Raw genomic sequence first — 19,914 nt, forward strand, 5'->3', positions numbered from 1 at the left:
GGACAAAGTTAAAAGAGCCATCAGGCAGCTGGTTCCACAACCATCAAATCTCACAGAACTGGACAGTGCTATTCATCAGGCATGGTGTCAGATTCCTCGCATCACCTTTCAACATCTCGTGGAGTCAATGCCAAGAAGAATTGCCACAGTATTGAAGGCAAAGGTGGCCCAAACGAAGTAGTGATGGGGTGGTCATAATAATCTGGCCACTGAGTGTATTTCTTAAGAGGAGATTCTTACTAGTGGACTAATTTGTAAAACCTAAAACTCTTTTATGTTCTAACTTTCATGCCTATAGTTAGGAAAACAAAAATGACTACTCAAGAGCCCCCTGCACCCATGGTGTCCTTTTCACAGCTGACTCCCTGGAGAAGGAGCTGTACATATGTAGTGGCCTCCATCATGGCCTCCAAGTCCAGCAGAATTTTGCTTCCCAACTCCTAACCTTATTACCAGCCTACCTTTGAATAGTGAAATTATCAATGTGAAATAGGTGAGGCTAAACCAAGAGTCAGCAGAAAAAGGACTAATAAACAAAAATGAACTTTTATTATCTCCTCATATACCAGAGCAATCATTAAGTGCAGTCTGTTTGTTAGTCAGAAGCAGGAACCTTGCAGTAGGGTAAGAATGAAGCCACAAGAAACTACTGCAGCTTATGGTCTCTGTATGGTTTGAGCTAAGCATTTTATTAATGAATACGTTTTATTTCAAGATTGAACCATGATGATAATCCCTTCAATTTATATAGCAACTCCACTGGGGTTCCCTGGATTGGGTGGTCTACCTGAGTCAATCATCTCAACATGTCTACGAAGAAAGGGAGTACAGTTGAGCAGGCATGACAGAGGGCAAGCCAAGCATAGGAACAAGGAGTGGGAAGGGGGCACTAAGAAGCAGACACCCTCTTCCCCATCACTTCTGAAAATGTAAACCTGTTTCCCAAGTTTAAAAAAGGAAACTAAAGAATAAGAGCTTGTGAAGGCACTGGGAGGCTTTTCTCCCAGCCAGAGAACCTGACCTGTCGCTGATCACCTTCTGTAAGTGTTATAAACTAAACTGAGTATAGCCACTGAAATGTTCATCTCACTTCCTGTTTCATAATCCCTTTGTCTTTTCCTCTTTACATTATAAAAATGTCCCTAACCAAAGGTTGCCCCATACCCAGCCTATGTGAACATCCTATGTTATCACATCTTTTCTGATTCTTTCAAGCATTCAGATGATTTATGTTTTTGTACTTCCCTTCAATCAATTAGAATATGGCTGTGTTTTTCAAACTAAAATCCAACAACTTTTCATGAGTTTTTTTTAAGTCCTTTGCAGAAGTAGAAGAAGTTGTGCTTTACTAACCATCTCCATTTATGGTTAAGTGGCTAAAGTATCAGGAGAAACAAAGATACTGGTTTTGGCAATGACTGATTGTGAAAGTGAAGGCATAAGAAGGACATGTTCTCCAAAGAGGCAAAGAATGAGGTCTGACTACAGGCTGAGATTTGCTGGCAGTGCCTAAAGGCACTGACATGTAACACTGACCATGCACCTGGTATAAAGTGCTTTTTAACTGCGAAGGAAGCATACCTTGATCTAAAAAATACCAGTTAGATATTTAACTGAGAGAACAATAGTTTGAGCTTCTTTCACATGTTCTTTAACTGTAAGTTTCAAGAACTTGAAGAATTTTAGGAGCAATCTGTATCTTTCACTTTTGTGAACTAAATTCTCTTTTTATTAGGTTCACTAAATCTGTAAATGTAAAACAGGAATTTAGCAGCATTTGTAAACAAATCAGAAAAAAAGGAGGATTCTCTTCAAGATGAAAAGCTAAACCCTTAAAGTATTATCTTTAAGGTGCTATAACTATTTATTCAACTATTTTATTTCTTGTCCTAAATACATTACTAACTTCTGCCATCACTCCATAATGCAAATTTGTTATGGTTACAGGGAAACCTAAAGCGTGTTTATCAGTCTAGGACCAAAACTGGTCCCATTACATGTAAGTGAGAGTTTTTAGTACCCCACTATAAGAAATGAGTGACAAGCAATAAGGCCAGGGAAAGTAAGAGCCACCTTCGTAACATCAGTGAATGTGGGTAACCAGGGAGAGGTTTAGGAAGGATTTGTTTGAAGGAAATGGAAAGCAGAAAACAGATTGTTTCAGCAAAACAGGTGAAGTCAGAGAAGAAGCAAGACATTAGTTGATTAGGAAAATCTAGAAGGTAAGTGACTGCTCATAAATTTTCCAAGAAAATGTGAGTCTTTGTGCCCAATGTACAGAAATGGGAGACTAAGCCCTAGCTGATTTGGCTCAGTGGATAGAGCCTCGGTCCATGGACTAAAGGGTCATGGATTGGATTCTGGTCAAGGGCACGTACCTCTGTTGAAGGCTAGATCCCAGGCCCCAGTTGGGGTTTGTGCAGGAGGCAACCAATCAATGTTTCTCTCTGTGTCTCTCCCCCTCCCTTCCACTCTCTCTAAAAATCAGTGGGAAAATATCCTTGGGTAAGGATTAACAATAACAACAAAACAAAACAAACAAATGAGAGACCATGGAAGTATTACCACTCATGCATTAAGAGTATCCACTAATAACTAAATTGAGGATAAGGGTTTGCATTATTAGTAGAAATATTAGTGGAAAGTAAAAGTGAAAAAGAACAGCTTTTTAAAAAAGTATATCCTAAGCTGAGTCAAATAGCAGTGAGCAACAGGATTCTGAATTATCTAATAACCTACCTATAGATGATTTCCTTCCCCAAGATGAACTCACTTTATTCATTGAATAATGTTTGCACCCTAACATGCTAACTAACACTGCCTTACACTACAGGCACACCCTCTGAGAAGTAAAAGTGCAAACTAAGATGCCTACCCTTCCCTCCCCCTATGTTACCTCACCTCATCCAACTCGCTTGCTGGTAGTGGATTGAAGGATTGAAGGATTGAAGGATGGAAATAGAAGTTATCTCTGAGCAAAAGCTGGGAAACTTTCTGTTTGTACCACCCAAAACTTGTTTTAACACACTTACCAACATCTCCATAAACATAGAGGCCCTTTGGAGGTTTGCTCCTTGAAAAAAGCTGCAAATTAAGAACAAATTATAAATCTCTAACATGGAAATCATTAAATATCATCATATACATAGTGTTCCTAACTGTGCTATATATACAGGGCTAAAATGGACTATTATGCACAATAAGTAAAAAAACAAACAAACAAACAAAAAAAAACTTGATGTAAAAGACTGGGAAACCTAACTTAGGTTTCAATACAAGAAGCAAAATGCATAGTGGTCCAGAGCAGGGGCTCTGAAGTCATGCAAGTTTATATTCCTACACCATCTGCTAACCATGTAATCTTCCCCCTCTTTCCCAACCAGCTCTCCAAACAATGGCAGCCTGGCTCATTCTCAGCAAGCAACAGATTAGAAGAATTTTTCTGGAAAAACTAAATGATATCCAGCCTTATTTGCTGCCCTAGGCCTGTCCTGCCCATAACTCTCAAAGTCGTTTCTTGATTCGAGCTTTATTTGAAACATCTGCTGTGAACTGCTTCCTGCCAGGACTCAGATACACACCCAACCCCTAAAATGCACAGACATAACATTAGACAAACACTTGAAAATGTGAACCTGAGTAAGTTCCTCTAATGACCAGTGTAAGATCTGTTCTGTTACTTGTATCTTAGGAAATTTGTAAAGGAGGAGGTGGAGGATACCTTTCTACAGGGTTTTTGATGAGTTCAATAACACTGCATTGTACCACTGAGCCACACTGGCCAGGCCATTGTAAATTGTACAGATGGCAAACTTAAGGATGATGTTGAAAGATTGTGGTAACCTATCACCTCCCTCTGCTAAGCATAAAAGATACAGCACAAGAGTACTGGAGTTGGACCCAAAAGATCCGGTACAAATTCTGGTTCTGCTACTTATTAGCTATGTGACTCTGGGTAAGCCTCATCAACCCTACAATCTGCTATTTCCTTATCTATTGGGTGCAGGGCAGAGCGCAGGGGAGTTTCCACTCACTGCCTACTTCTGCATACCTAATCACAAGGCCCACTCACTCACAATGAAGACTGAAAACTACGTGTGCTGACTGATACCTGCTTCCATCCAAACTTGGGGCCATGAAAAAGGAAAAGTTGCACCCTTTGACACACTCATCTCAAAGACCTGAATAACAAACACTAACATACACTCAAGATATTTTATATTTAAAACTCTATACCAAATGAATCAAGAATTCAAGACAGGTAGCCCAATTTCAAATATAGCCCATGTGCTAAGTCATGTGCTAAACCTCAATAAATTCCAAAGAATCAATGTACTCCAACCATAATATAATAAAGTTAGAAATAATGGACGAATTGCTAAAAATAGAAAAGTCTCATACTAAGACATTGGCCTTCCCATCACATGCACCCAAACTTCTGAATACTGCTGAAAAAAGGTCTGAAAGGCTTGCAGACTGCACCCTCTCACCAGCCCCTCCATATTGCCAACAATTGTTTCCCTGTTTAGTTCACTCTCTTTCTCCACATGATGCTCTAGATAGAACCTTCTCAGCTCCCTTCATGCTAAACTATACTTCCTCTATCACTTTCAGCAGATATCTCCTACTTCTTCATAGGGAGAAAACAGAGGCAGTGGGTTGGAACACCTTCCACTTCCTATATGAAAGTAATCCCACCCATATCTGTACCCATCCTTTCCTCTCTTCCTCCTGTGACAAAGGAAGATGATTCCTCCCCCAATACAATCTTCTATCAATTTCTGGATCTCAGCCCCTCCCCCCAACCCTCTCAGGAACTGCGGCCCATTAAATTAAATTTTTCACTTCTCTTGTAATCCTTCTCTTCAACATCTTTATAACTATCTTCCTGTGAATGTATTTTTACAACCTTGAAGTGTGATGTTTTATAAGCAAAACACAAACCCAAAAACTGTAAGGGGAAAGATAGCTACATTAAAAGAAGTGGAGTTAAACATTTCTGTTTGGGGGGGGGGGGGGGATGTTAAGAAAGGTAAAAAGATAAACTGCAAAAAAAAAGAAAAATTTATTATAAAAAAGAATTTATTTCCTTGGTAAACAAAGAGCTTTTATAAATCAATAAGAAAAACAAATACAAATTGCTTAAACATATAAAAAATACTTCATTTCATTCACAATAAAAGATATGTGATTTATGCCCTGGCCGGTTTGGCTCGGTGGATAGAGCATCGGCCTGTGGACTCAAGAGTCCCAGGTTTGATTCCGGTCAAGGGCATGTACCTTGGTTGCGGGCACATACCCAGTGGGGAGTGTGCAGGAGGCAGCTAATCGATGTTTCTCTCTCCTCTCTCATCGATGTTTCTAACTCTCTATCCCTCTCCCTTCCTCTCTGTAAAAAATCAATAAAATATATTTTTTTAAAAAGATATGTGATTTACAATAATAATGACAAACCACCATGACAAAATCTAAAAGTCTCAGAGAATACAGTATTATTAAAGATGTAGACAGACAGGCAGGCTCATAAATTGTAAGAATATGAATTGCTGCAGTTTATTTTTTAGATAAATGTCATTGTCTATCAGAATGTAAAGTACATATACCCTTTAACTGAACAATTCCATTTCTAGAAATTTATCCTACAGGAATAACCACACGTACAAGATATATTAGTATATTCATATGATGGAGTACTATACCATTGTTAAAAGCTAATGAATTGTTGGATATTCAAATGAAAGAATTTTTAAAAATGAGGTAGCTCTTATAAGAAGTAGAGACTCTCATTATTTGCAGATGATATGATATTGTATATTAAGAACCCTAAAGATTCCACCAAAATACTACTAGAACTGATAACTGAATTCAGTAAAATAGCAGGATACAAAAAAAAAATTAAATCCAGACATCAATGGCATTTTTATACACCAATAATGAACTATCAGAAAGGGAAACTATGAAAATAACCCCATTCACAATTGCTTCAAAAAGAATAAAATACCTAGAAATAAATTTAACCAAGGATATAAAAGACCTGTACTCAAAAATTATAAGACACTGAAGAAAGAAATTGAGGAACATAAAAACAAATGAAAGCATATACCGTGATCATGGATAGGAATAATTAACATCATTAAAATGTCCATAATTCAAAGCAATCTACAGAGTCAATGCCAATTCCTATCAAGATAATAATCTAGTATATCACTAAACTAGGACAAATGTTTCAAAAACTTGTATGGAACCACAAAAGACCTCAAATAGCAACAGCAATCTTGAGATAGAAGAACAAAGTTTGAGGAATCACCCTACCTGATATCAAACTATACTATAAGGCCAAAAAATCAAAACAGCATGGTACTGGCAAAAAAACAACAGACATATAGATCAATGGCACAGAATAGAGAGCCCAGAATTAAATCCACAACTTTATAGTCAATTAATATTGAACAAAGGAGGCAAAAACATATAATGGACTAAAGATAGTCTATTCAATAAATGGTGTTGGGAAAATTAGACAGAAGACACGTGCAAAAAAAAATTAAACTAGACCACCTTCTTACATCACACACAAGAATAAACTCATTATGAATTAAAGCCCCAGATAGTTTGGCTCAGTGGATAGAGCATTGGCCTGGGGACTGAAGGGTCTTAGGTTTGATTCCGGTCAAGGGCACATACCTCAGTTGATTGCAGGCTCAATTCCCAGCCTGGTACGGGCTCCTGGGGAGGCAACCAATCGATGTCGATGTGTCTCTCTCACATTGATTATTTCTCTCTCTGTCTCTCCCCCTTTCTTCCACTCTCTCTAAAATTCAATGGAAAAATATCCTCGGTGACAATTAACAAATAAAATGGAATAAAAACTTAAATGTTAGACTCAAAACCATAAAAACCCTGGAAGAGTAATACTTTTAACAATAAAGATTTTTTTTTTAATCCTAGAAGAAAACATAGGCAGTAAAATCTCAGACATTCTCGTAGCAATATTTTTCCTGATATATCTCCTCCAGCAAGTGAAACAAAAGAAAAAATAAACAAATGGAAATACATCAAACTAAAAAGTTTTTGCACAGCAAATGAAACTATCAACACAATGAAAAGATAACCCACTGAATAGGAGAACATATTTGCCAACGATACATCTGATAAGGGATTAATAATATCCAAAGTTTATAAAGAACTCATAAGACTCAACACCAAAGAAACAAACAATTTAATTGAAAAATGGGCAGAGGAACTAAACAGACACTTCTCCAAAGAGGACATACAGATGGTCAATAGACATATGAAAAGATGCTCAACATCACTAATCAAAGAAATGCAAATCAAAACCATAAAGAGCCCGGCTGCATGGCTCAATGGTTGAGTACTGACCTATGAACCAGGAAGTCATGGTTCCATCCACGGTCAGGATACATGCCCCAGTTGTAAGCTCGATCCCCATAGGGGCCAAGCAGGAGGCAGCCAATCAATGATTCTCTTTCATCATTGATGTTTCTCTCTTCCTTCCTCTTTCTGAAATCAATAAAAATATTTTTTTAAGAAAACCACAATGAGATATCACCTCACACCTCTCAGAATGGCTATCATCAATAAGTCAACAAATAACAAGTGTTGGCAAGGATACGGAGAAAAGGGAACCCTCATACACTGTTGGCAGGAATGCAGATTGGTGCAGCCACTGTGGAAAACAGTATGACATTACCTTAAAAAATTAAAAATGGAACTGTCTTGCCCTAACCAGTTTGGCTCAGTGGATAGAGCGTCGGCCTGCAGACTGAAAGGTCCCAGGTTTGATTCCGGTCAAGGGCATGTACCTTGGTTGCGGGCACATACCCAGTAGGGGGTGTGCAGGAGGCAGCTGATCGATGCTTCTCACCCGATGTTTCTAACTCTCTATCCCTCTCCCTTCCTCTCTGTAAAAAATCAATAAAATATATTTTTTTTAAAAAAAGAAAAAGGAACTGCCTTATGACCCAGCTATTCCACTTCTGGGAATTTATCTGAAGAAACCCAAAACAGTAATTTGCGCCCCTATGTTCATTGAAGAATTTATTTACAATAGGCAAGACTTGGAAGCAGCCCAAATGTCCATCAGTAGATGAGTGGATAAAAATGCTGTGATAAATTGACACAATGGAATGCTACTCTGCTGTAAAAAGGAAGAAAATTTTACCCTTTGTGTCAGCACGGATGGACCTGGACAACATTATGCTAAGTGAAATAAGCCAGTCGGAGAAAGACAAGTATACCATATGATTTCACTCATGTGTAGAATTTAATGAAACTGAACTACCAAGCAAAACCGAGACAGACGCATAGACATAGAGAGCAGGCAGACAGCTTTGGATGGGGGCAGGGAGGGTAGGGGTGGCAGTACTGCGCAAAAAAAGAAAAAAAGACAGAGAAGACATAGACAACAGTGTGGTGATTGTGGGGGAAAAGGGGAATCGGTGGAGGTGAAAGAGGGCATGGAGGGGATAAATGGTGATGGAAAAAATTAAATTAAATTTTTTTAAAATGTGGGAAGATTTCCAGAAGTGTTAAAAAACAAAAAAAATAAAAGTTTGAAGTTGGCAACTAGAAAAATTTTATTGAACCATACACTTTGAGTAAATCCTGGCATTAAGCTGGACATTTTCAAACAGCCACTAGTTCCAAAATATATCAGCCTTTTTTATGTTTATTACTTTAGCCATTGCCATGCCTAAATGGACTTGATACATACCTTGAGGTGTTGGTGACCGTATCATAGGATTCTTACTGCATTAGAATAGGAGATCTGGCCCTGAAGGGTGTAGCTCAGAGGGTTGAGCGTCATCCTGTGCACTGAAAGGTCACCAATTTGATTCCCGGTCAGGGCACATACCCAGGTTTCGGGTTTGATCCCCAGTCAGGATGTCTTTGTGGGAGACGACCAATGGATGTTTCTCTCTCTCATCTGTCTCTCTCTCTCTCCCTCTCCCTCTACCTTCCTCTCTCTAAAAATCAATTTAAAATCTACTGCCGAAACCGGTTTGGCTCAGTGGATAGAGCGTCGGCCTGCGGCCTGAAAGGTCCTGGGTTCGATTCCGGCCAAGGGCATGTACCTGGGTTGTGGGCACTTCCCCAGTGGGGGATGTGCAGGAGGCAGCTGATCGATGTTTCTCTCTCATCGATGTTTCTAACTCTCTATCTCTCTCTCTTCCACTCTGTAAAAAATCAATAAAATATATTTTAAAAAAAATCTTTTTAAAACATAAAATAACCAACATCACCCCCTTCACCCCAACTTTAAAAGAAAGTGAAACTGCTAGGTTTTTCTTTCAGCCTATGGAACTGTAAAAAAGACATAATGATGCTGGGAGCCAAGAGGTTAGAAACCTCTGTGAGAAAAGCAGGAATAGCCTGGCCGGCATGGCTGAGTGATTGAGCACTGACCTATGAACCAGGAGGTCACAGTTCGATTCCTGACCAGGGCATATGCCCGTGTAGCAGGCTGCAGAAGGCAACCGACCAATAATTCTCTCTCATTATTGATGTCTCTATCTCTCTCTCCTTCTTCCTTCCTCTCTGAATCAATAAAAATATATTAAAAAAAGAAAAGAAAAGCAGGAATTAGGGGCTTAAAGAAACCAAGAGGGAAGCAATTAATTTTGCATGAGGGTGATTAAGGAAAAATTATAGAAGGGAGATAGCCTGTAAGCTTACGGGTTGAGTAAAAATAGAACAAGCTATTCTAGTCTGATGTAAAATAGAAAAAGCTATTCTAGTTTGGAGGAAAAGCAAAGACATTCTAATAAAAAGGCAGAATGTCCAGTTAATTGTCTTGGGTGTGATAAGGTAATATAGTTATGCAGAAGAATATCTTTGTTAGGAGATACATAATGATGTTTTCAGGGTCAAGTGTTATGTTGTTGTAATTTACTTTCACCTGATTAAAGGAAAAATATATTTCAAGAGAGAGAACAAATGGAACATAATGTTAACTGTTAGTGGATTTAAGTGTAATTGTGAAATTTTTTCAAAATTAAATAGTTGGGGGGAAATAAACCACAAAATTTGATAAGGTGACTAATTAGTATATAACTTTTACTTTTGAATTAAATCTAAATTATTCCAAAAGTATCTGAATATTTGCATTTTAGACAACTGCTTCCAAAACTTTTACCAAAATTATTCATTTAACTACTGCAGAGTAAACATTTGTCATCCATCATTCCAAATATTTTGATTGAATCATTCTAACTTTATCCATTGTTCCTGATATCAAAATTCTAGTGTTAAAAATAATCCAACATAATTCTCATCAAAGCTATAAAGTAAAATAGTATGTCCTCTGTCTTTCTGGGTTACTATCCACCTGCTATTGTGGCATAATTTCCATTAGGACAAGTAGATAATAAGGTTGGTCCTGTTAAAATAAAAAGAGTTTCTGAGCCCAGCCAGTGTGGCTCATTAGTTGAGCGTAGACCTATAAACCAGGAGGTCACTGTTCTATTACCCGTCAGGGCATATGCTGCGGTTGTTGGCTTGATCTCCAGTAGGGGGTGTGCAGGAGGCAGCCAATCAATGATTCTCTTTCATCACTGATGTTTCTATCTCTCTCTCCCTCTCCCTTCTTCTCTGAAAAAATATATTTTAAAAAAACGTTTTAGATTTATTTAAAATGCAGAAATACTACTTTTCCTGTTACTTCCCACTCTCTCCGCCATTCCACTATTATCTCCTAAAATGACAGAATTAGAGACAATTATTCCAGCTGGAATGCTGAGCATAATTATATCTTTTACAAACTAGCATTACATCACTCTCAACATAGATCACTTTTTGATAAAAGTATATCACTTCAGGTTTCTAAGATCTTTACAAACTAAAAACAGAACTATATGTTAGCACCCATAAATTTTCTACAAATGAAAATCTTTTTTTAAATGCCTTCAGCAGATTTGCAAGAGAACCCTCTTAACCTAAAGTACACCAATTTGTTCAGTTTACAAGTATAATTAAGTCTATTTAAGTACCTAAGTAACTAGCAAATGTGTGTTATGGAGGGGGGAGGTGAGCTTAAACCTCTAAGACAACTAGCATAAGAAGTGGCTCAACTTCTGATTATAACAGAATTTGAAGATGCAAATTACTTTTTAATGTCTCATGCATTCAAGCAATGAGCATGGATGTGTAAGTGCCTACATGTGCCACTGGGAAACAAATGACAGGAGGCAATTTCTTCAGCAAACGCTTCCATGTCACTCACTCCTAACTGATCATCTGATCCTGGACTAGCTGAGGTGAAGCTGCGCTAGGTGTGATCCACTCCATTTCACCACTAATTCAGAGGGATGCCCGGGACATAAGCATAGTTCTCAAATCAACGTGGAGCTCCTCAAAAGAAAGATGTGGACAACAACCCTCAGTCTGAACCTGGTTGAGGTTCTGAATTTGAGAAATTCAAGCAGCCTTCCAGGCTTCCTCTGACACTAAAGAGGGAATGAGAACTCACACACAGCCACAGAGAGGCAAATGGATATAGGAACCTAACCTCTCACACAGACACAAGGAAAGGCTGACAGCAACCAGGACAAAATCTATCACATACCACCACTTTTCCAAACACAACGTGCCACACACATGTGTCCTTCACCAAACGATCAGCCTTCATCTGAAAAGAGATCTTTTCACTCCCGTCTCCTCAGATTCTCACCCTGACCACCTTGCTTTCCTCCTCACCTCCTCCTCCAAATTAAAGTCCTTGTTGCCAGTGATTTCAACGGACAATTCTTGAAATGAATTCTTAAAATTTCCTACTCCGTAAATCCGTTCTGCCAAGGCATTTTTCTAGCCGACTGTCTATCTACCAAGAGGTTTTCCTGATTTTCTCTCCTTTGAGCTGTATTTTCCATGGCCATCCTCACGTTGTGAAAATAGAAAATTACCTTTAGAGTTGAGTCAGTCTTCATACAAACCCTCTACTGAACATCCTGAACTGAGTAGAAACATGAGACTTTTTGTCTCTCTTCAAAAGTAATTTTCAATTCTCAATATTAGTTTCAAAAAATTTGCTATTATTTAAGTAATATACTTTGCACAAATGGAAACTTTATACAATAATTCTCAGAAGTGTTTTTATAAAGTTTAAATTTTAACCTTATTGAGTACATTGTTTACATTTTATTATTATCTCTAGACAGTAAATATTGCATTTAATTTAATTAACAGTCCAATACTACAGAAACAATACAGAATTTATGTAATACTGAAACTGTTACATGACAGTTCAGATATTGGACACATATGAAATGGCAAATCCATTCTATATGCCAAGAGCAGTATCTTATATTCATTTTACCAGTAATTATAAGACAAATGCAAAAATAACTTGAATATATTTTTAATTGGTATTTGTTTAAAAAAAAACATGTTGAACAAATTGTTTTAAACGTGGTGATACTGATATTTCCCAGGAGCAAATAGTTAATACATATAATCTTAATTATATAAATTTGTACCATATATACTTTGTAATTTTATATTAATTTCAATGTATATAATCACATTTGGAATCTAATCCAAGAGTAAATCAATAGTAATGTGATTCATAAAATTTCTTCATAAGAATCAGAATTATAAGTGCTAAGTGAAGCAATAATATAGAGTTGAATAAACTTATATCCTTTTAAAGTGGGCACTCAAAGACAGTTCTCATATGTATTTTATACCCACCTGAATTTTTGTACTTAATTCACTGAGCTATAAATAACTGCTTATGATTATTCTCTATGCTGAACAAGGTATCACTAAAATAAAAAAATGTTCATCTTATTCACATATGTATCCTTGGCTCCTGCATGGAGCCTAGCACATAGTGAGGAACAACTCTCCTTATTTAATGGGATTTCCTATATAACAAAAGACTAATATGCTAAGTGTTGGGTCATTCTGTCATCCGGTCAACCAATCAAAGCATAATATGCTAATGATATGCCAAGAACGCTCAACCGCTTGCTATGACGTGCACTGACCACCAGGGGGCAGACAGTCGACCAGTAGGTTAGCTTGCTGCTGGGGTCTGGCCGATCGGGACTAAGCAAGACAGGCTGGACACAACCTAGAGCCCTCCTGTGGTCCCTCCCTGGCTAGCCAACCTCCGGCATCCCTCCCCAGCCCCAATCGTGCACCGGTGGGGTCCATCGGCCTGGCCTGAGCCCTCTCGCAATCTGGAACCCCTTAGGGGATATCAGAGAGCCAGTTTCGGCCCAATCCTGCAGGCCAGTACCAGGGACTCCACTGGTGCACAAATTCGTGCACTGGGCCTCTAGTATATACAATAATTCAGGGTCCTTGTTAAACAAGAAATACATATTCTAGCTATGATAGATGTTTCTGTAAAACTAAAAATCATTTGCTTTTCCCAGCTACACAATGGAACTACTTTCCTCAGGACCCATTCTGGGAATGTTATCAATTCTCCTTTAGATGGCAAGAAGACACTGGCTAATTATTTCCCCAGTACATGAAATGGGCACATTACCTGGAAGACAAAACACTGCCATACATGAGGTATAAAGCTAATATTAAATGGAGACATAACTATATACTATACATAGGACTCAGAAACAGCTGACATTCATGAAAAAGATTTAAGGCCTAGAAAATTCAGATTATGAAACTTTAGAGAGGGAAAATTCCATTGCCAAAAACCTCTAAGATATTTCCTATGCCTGCCTTTGTGAGCACTGTGCTAATAATTCCCCTTCCTCTGACTATTTGCAAGAAGCAAATGCTTACTATCAGAGTCTAGAATTACATTATCTCACAATTACACTGAAAAATATTTTTAGTATGGAATATAAACATGCTAAATAGGAGAAAATATTCAACACCGGGTTATCTATCACCCAGTTTTATCAAATCTTTATATTTTAACATATTTATTCCAACATTTCAGTAATTAAACATTAAGTAAAGTTGAAGTCCTACTTTGTGCCCTTCTTCCTCCAAGTTAACAATCCTGATTTTGAAGTTTATCATCCGTAGGTTATTCTATTCCAGAAATACATCCTAATTTATTTATCAATTTTGTGGTATCCATTAGTTATCCCCCCAAAATTGACTCTTGTTTGTCCATTATTGGTTTGTTCAACTTTTTTCCTATTATTTGGTAGGAATCTATTATATATTCTAGATAGTAATCTATAGGCAATTATTTTTATGCAAATATTTTCTCCCCCTGTGGTCTGCCTTTTCACTTTTTCTCTGGTACTTTCTATTGACTAGAAGTTTTAAATTTTAGTATAGTCAAATATATCCACCTTTGCCTTTATAATTTAGTATTTCATATCTTGTATAAGAAATACTTTCTTGTCCTAAATTCATAAAGAACTTTACTCTGTATTTTCTTCAAGAAGTTTTACTTTAAATTAGTACATTAATTCTATAGAATTTATTTTTTGCTTAGAGAAGTATGTATTTAATTTTATTTTACTTTCAATGTAGATAATCAATTGTGTCATCTCTGTTTATTGAATAGTCTATCTTCCACTAATTTTCAGTGCCAACTCATTTATTTATCAAGTTTCCATGTATGTTATGAGCTATTTTGTTCCATTTTTTCTGTTTGCCTCTATAATGGAACAGTGAACAAAATAGTTCTGCTGACTACAGCCTGGCATATATAAAAGGAAGTAATGGGAGATAGGTTGGAAAGCTAGACTAAGTACAGTTCAAGTAGAACCTTAAATACTTAATGGTCTCCCACCAGCTTCCAAATCTAGCCAGGTAGCAATCATCCAGAATAGAGATCAAATTATGGCCTGTGGGCCAAAATCAGCCTGACACCTGTTTTTGTAAATAAATATTTATTGGAATACACTTACTTATGTATTGTCTGTGACTGCTTTGGCAACGGCAGAGCTGATAATTGCGACAGAGATCATATGGCTCCCAAAGCCTAAAAGGATTTCCTATGTGGTCTTATTACACAAAATATTTGCTGAACCTTGACCCAGAGACCTAACTATAATCTCAGCATCGATTCCATGGTACTGATGCTTCGTTATGGCCTACATAATTCAGCTGCCATAACCAAAGTAGTCGGTCAGCTTTGGTTGATAATGACAGATAAAATTCCAGGAAACTGGAAATAATAATTTCTCATCAGGAAAAACTGAAAATTATTTTGTGCAGAGCAGGAGAAAAAGGAACGAAAGTTGTGCTCCCCCTCCCCCATTCCTAAACGATTAAAATAGGATTATACCCCTTTCTCTAAATTTAAGGAATGTACTTAATGAATTATTTATTGTTTGTTTCATAAAGTATTAATCATTTTTAAATTAATAATTTATTAAATTCATTTAAAGGGATTTATTCTCATCCATCTTGACGAAATAATTTCACCTTTTGAAACCATGAAAAAACTTAAGATGTAATTGACTACACTGGCTAATTATTCTGGATTCTAAAGCAAGCCCCTACACTCTGGTTCTCAAATTTCAGATTTTCTTTTTAAACATATTTTATTTTTGTTTGTTTGTTAAACCTCACCTGAGGATATTTTTTTCCATTGATATTTAGAGAGAGTGGAAGGGAGGAGAAGAAACAGAGAGAGAGAGAAACATTGATGTGAAAGAAACACATCGATTGGTTGCCTCCCACACAGGCCCGACTAGGCCAGGCGAGGATGGAGCCTGCACCCAAGATACGTGCCCTGGACGGGAATCGAACCCGGGACCCTTCAATCCGAGGAGCAATGCTTTATCCACGGAGCCAAACTGGCTAGGGCTCAAATTTCAGATTTTAAGTGTTTGGCATATGTAGTTCTCCAAAAAAAAATCTTAGTTTGATCCCCAACCTTACTTCTTTACAGATAATACCATCACTGGGTTAGGGACATAATACTTTTCCTTCAGCTTTCATAAAAATTTGAGACAAGAAACATTCATTTTAAAATATTTCTAGTCTTTAACAAAACTGTAGCTTACAATTGTCTAAAGGATAAAGCTCCAGAGATGAGGGAAGCTGTACCTAAATCACATCGCTCAGCTCCCTTTACCTAGAGCAGTGGTTCTCAACCTTCTGGCCCTTTAAGTGCAGTTCCTCATGTTGTGACCCAACCATAAAATTATTTTCGTTGCTATTTCATAACTGTCATGTTGCTACTGTTATGAATCGTAATGTAAATATCTGATATGCAGGATGGTCTTAGGCAACCCCTGTGAAAGGGTCGTTCGACTGCCAAAGGGGTTGCAACCCACAGGTTGAGAACCGCTGACCTATAGGCAATGCCAGTTCTAAGAAGAGGAATGGAGGAGAGAACAAGCTCACTCTCTTGGCAGGAGGGATAAGGGGGGGAATGGAAGAAAAACCAGCAAACCGCCTAGAGGTCCTTCTGAAAAATCTTGGGTAACTAACTAAAGGGGTCCAGACCATTAGGCCTCCCGCATCTCCTGAGAGAGTGTCCACAGCCCATGTTCCAGGATCCTACCCACGGCCTCCAGGTGCTAGAAGCCAGAACAAGTCAAGCATGATGACCTAAGATTACCTGCTAAATGCATTGTTCTTGGGAGGTAAGGAAAGGTATCCAAATAAAATAATGGTGGGATGTATGAGGAAACTGGAAATCATAATTTCTCATCGGGAAAAACTGAAAAATATTTTGTGGAGAGCAGGAGAAAAAGGAAAGGAATTTACGTCCCCCGCCCCGCTCCCTGCCAATTCCCAGGTCTCTTGGGCTATGATGTCTCCCCGCAAAAGATAAAAAAACCTGGCAGTCTGTGTACCCCTGATTAATGGAAACAGATTTTCAGAGTAGCTTCACACTCCATTTAATTGTCTCCCTCCCTGACTCCAGAAATGCTTGATTTGGCTGTGTAAAAGTAATTCTAATTATAGTGATTTACATGAACTACTTACCATTTATGCCTAATTACCTCACAGCACAATAACAATTATGCATACATTAAACGTGTCAGATTAACCTGGTTGTAAGTCTTATTTGATAACAAAAGTAAAGTGTTCATACATGCTCATTCTTCATAGTTTGTTGCTAACATAACATGGTCATCTGCATGTAACTTTTTCAAATTTTTAGTAGAGAAAACCTTGCTATGTAGGTAGGTGAAAGCAGCCAAACAATATGCTACCAATTTTATCTCATTAATTAATGATTTTGACATCTTGGGAAGGTGTACTTTATTTTAATATTATAGATTAGCCTTACAGAAAGTTTCTTAGGAGTACAATGAGGAAAAACATACAGTCCACTATAATGAATGTTTAAATATCTGTATTAAAAACAAAGTCAAGCCCTGACCAGTTTGGCTCAGTGGATAGAGCCAAACTGCGGACTGAAGGGTCCCACGTTCGATTCCGGTCAAGGGCATGTACCTTGGTTGCGGGCACATACCAATAGGGAATGTGCAGGAAGCAGCTGAATCGATGTTTCTCTCTCATCGATGTTTCTAACTTTCTATCCCTCTCCTTCTCCCTTCCTCTCTGTAAAAAAAATCATTAAATATACTTTTAAAAAAAAGTCAAATGTTCATAAAACCATAAATTTTATTTAACCAAAATTAAGAACATTATAAATAAAGTTCTTCTATCGCTGGAAAACCTAATAGCCCAATTTTCCTTCTCTGATAATCAGCATATCAGTGTTTATTTTTTATAAGAAATAGGTTTGTGGCATCTTACAATCTTCAAAAACTAAAGCTTTATAGATGTCTCACCCAAATTCTGTTAGATGATTGGGTCATTTTCTTTCTTTCTTTCTTTCTTTCTTTCTTTCTTTCTTTCTTTCTTTCTTTCTTTCTTTCTTTTTTTTTTATTGTTAATCCTCACCTGAGCATATTTTTCCATTGATTTTTAGAGAGAGTGGAAGAGAAGGAGAGAGACAGAGAAACATCAATGTGAGAGAGACGCATCAATTGGTTGCCTCCCGCACACACCCCGACCAGGGTCAGGGATCGAGCCTGCAACCAAGGTATGTGTCCTTGACTGGAATTGAACCCAGGAACCTTCAGTCTGCGAGCTGACACTATCCACTGAGCTAAACTGGCTAGGGCGCTGATTGGGTCTTTTACAATGTTAAAGATTTGGTAGACTGAAGAAATTACAGGACAAATATTACCACAAAGAAATGTTTGATCTAACAACTAAACATTTTATTCACATATGCTTTAGCATTTAACAAATATGAGCTTTCGTTAAACACACTGAAAGCTAGCTGACATGTCAAATTTCCTACTTACATAAGATTACAATTATACAATTAAACCAGGGTTATTTACTAGGTAGACCCATCATAGCCAATTCAGAAATCAATGGTGGGAGTGTGGGAGAACACCTCTAAGAAGAACCAAACAATAATTTTTTATTTTATTTTTTACTTATGGGTTTTATTTTGCCAAACAAGAATTTTAAAGGGAACAAATATTGTTGAATTGGCAACCAGGTAAGTTAATGATTTAAGGATACTTCTGATTGGATGGGAAGTTCACCAACCACAGGAAGATGAGCCCCAGAGATGATACAGAAAGGGGAAGAGGAAAAAAGACTGTATTTTAAAAGGGAAGAGGACTAGAAAGGGAACAAGATATAAATTCATGAGACTAAATTCTCAGGTAACCAAAAAATCCCATTAAGTAAAACATCTTGTTTCCTGGCTATGACACATAACCAAGTTATTGTTTTATTTGCAAGACCACCTATATTGCAATCTATAATTAGGAGGCAGTACATAAGAAGTCTAAGTTTTCCAAACTTTTTAGTACCTTACTCACTTAAAACTTTGGATATATGGTTAAAGGAGAAAAGGTTGGCCATCAAAAGGGGTGATTCGTCATTATTTCCAATAACTATTGTGTTGGACTAGTCAATCATAGTGCTACTATACTTGTGGTCTACTTCTGAGGGAAACAGCCCTGCTCACAGGAGGTCAGGATGGAAACTTATGCAGAGATCCCACCTTTACACTGACTAGTAGCCTCTGAAAAACCCGGTGTGAAAGCTCTACCCAAACACTGATGAAGTGATTGGTGATGAAGTGATTCAGATTCTTACAGGGCAATTTAAACCACAGATTCAGGGAGAGAATTTAGAAGCTGGTAAAACAAACAGAAGTGAAAATGGACATGATGGGGAAAGGAACAAAAGAGGAAGTGGATTTCATGAGTAGGAGAGCAGTGGAGTAACTAGTACCTGCTACTACTGCCTGTCAACTCTTCAAAGCTTTCAGAGGCACTGGTTCTGAGGCTCAAGCTCCAGGAGGCTGGCTGTGTAATGGAGATGCCCCTCATTTCTATATGCATATGCAGTGTTTCTAAATCTCCATTTCTTTCTGTAACCTAAGTGAATCTCTATTCCTTTTAACCAAGAGATATTAACACAATGACAGCCTTTTTCTTTACATAAAAATAAAACTAATTATACTCTGAGTGCTTTTTAAAAAGTAAAATTACTTTCCATCATTTTTAATAAAGCACTACTAACACATATTATACAGGACCTTTCTCCTAAAGACCACATAATAAACAAATATTCATGTGTGGGAGCAGGGGATGGGCGATTTGGCCAATTAAAAGAAAACTAGTTCCTTTGATTAAACCACATTCTAACTCTTATTACTATTAATATCCTTCATAATTTGAAGATAACACCACTGAAGACATTGACTTCTATAATGGGATAAGGAATGGGAGTTTTCCTGTCATCTTAGAATTTCAGCAAAAGCTCAAAGCTGAGGATAAGGGGAGATAAGGTTTCCTACACTCTTAAGAGAGGCACTAGTCAGATCCATGCAGGAATTATTTAAAAGGTGGGGAGATCAGCTCTAAAACCAAAGTAGAACTGAAGAAAGTCATCAAAGTGAAAGCTGTTAGCTGGGTAAGAAATGCTGTGGCATTTCCCCCAGATAAACCTCATGCCAAGTGCAGG

At 37.6% G+C, this 19,914-nt stretch overlaps 1 protein-coding gene across 1 annotated transcript in view; it reads right to left on the reverse strand.

The window, feature by feature from the left end:
• AFG1L (AFG1 like ATPase) overlaps positions 1 to 19,914 on the reverse strand; it is a 160,837-nt gene that overhangs the window by 119,864 nt on the left and 21,059 nt on the right. The window contains exon 3 of the mRNA XM_059700781.1: positions 3,033 to 3,084. Coding sequence (XP_059556764.1) covers positions 3,033 to 3,084 — 52 coding nt within the window. The remainder of the gene's footprint in view (positions 1 to 3,032; positions 3,085 to 19,914) is intronic.

This window comes from Myotis daubentonii, chromosome 6, assembly GCF_963259705.1.
Source record: "Myotis daubentonii chromosome 6, mMyoDau2.1, whole genome shotgun sequence".
Lineage (NCBI taxonomy): Eukaryota > Metazoa > Chordata > Mammalia > Chiroptera > Vespertilionidae > Myotis > Myotis daubentonii.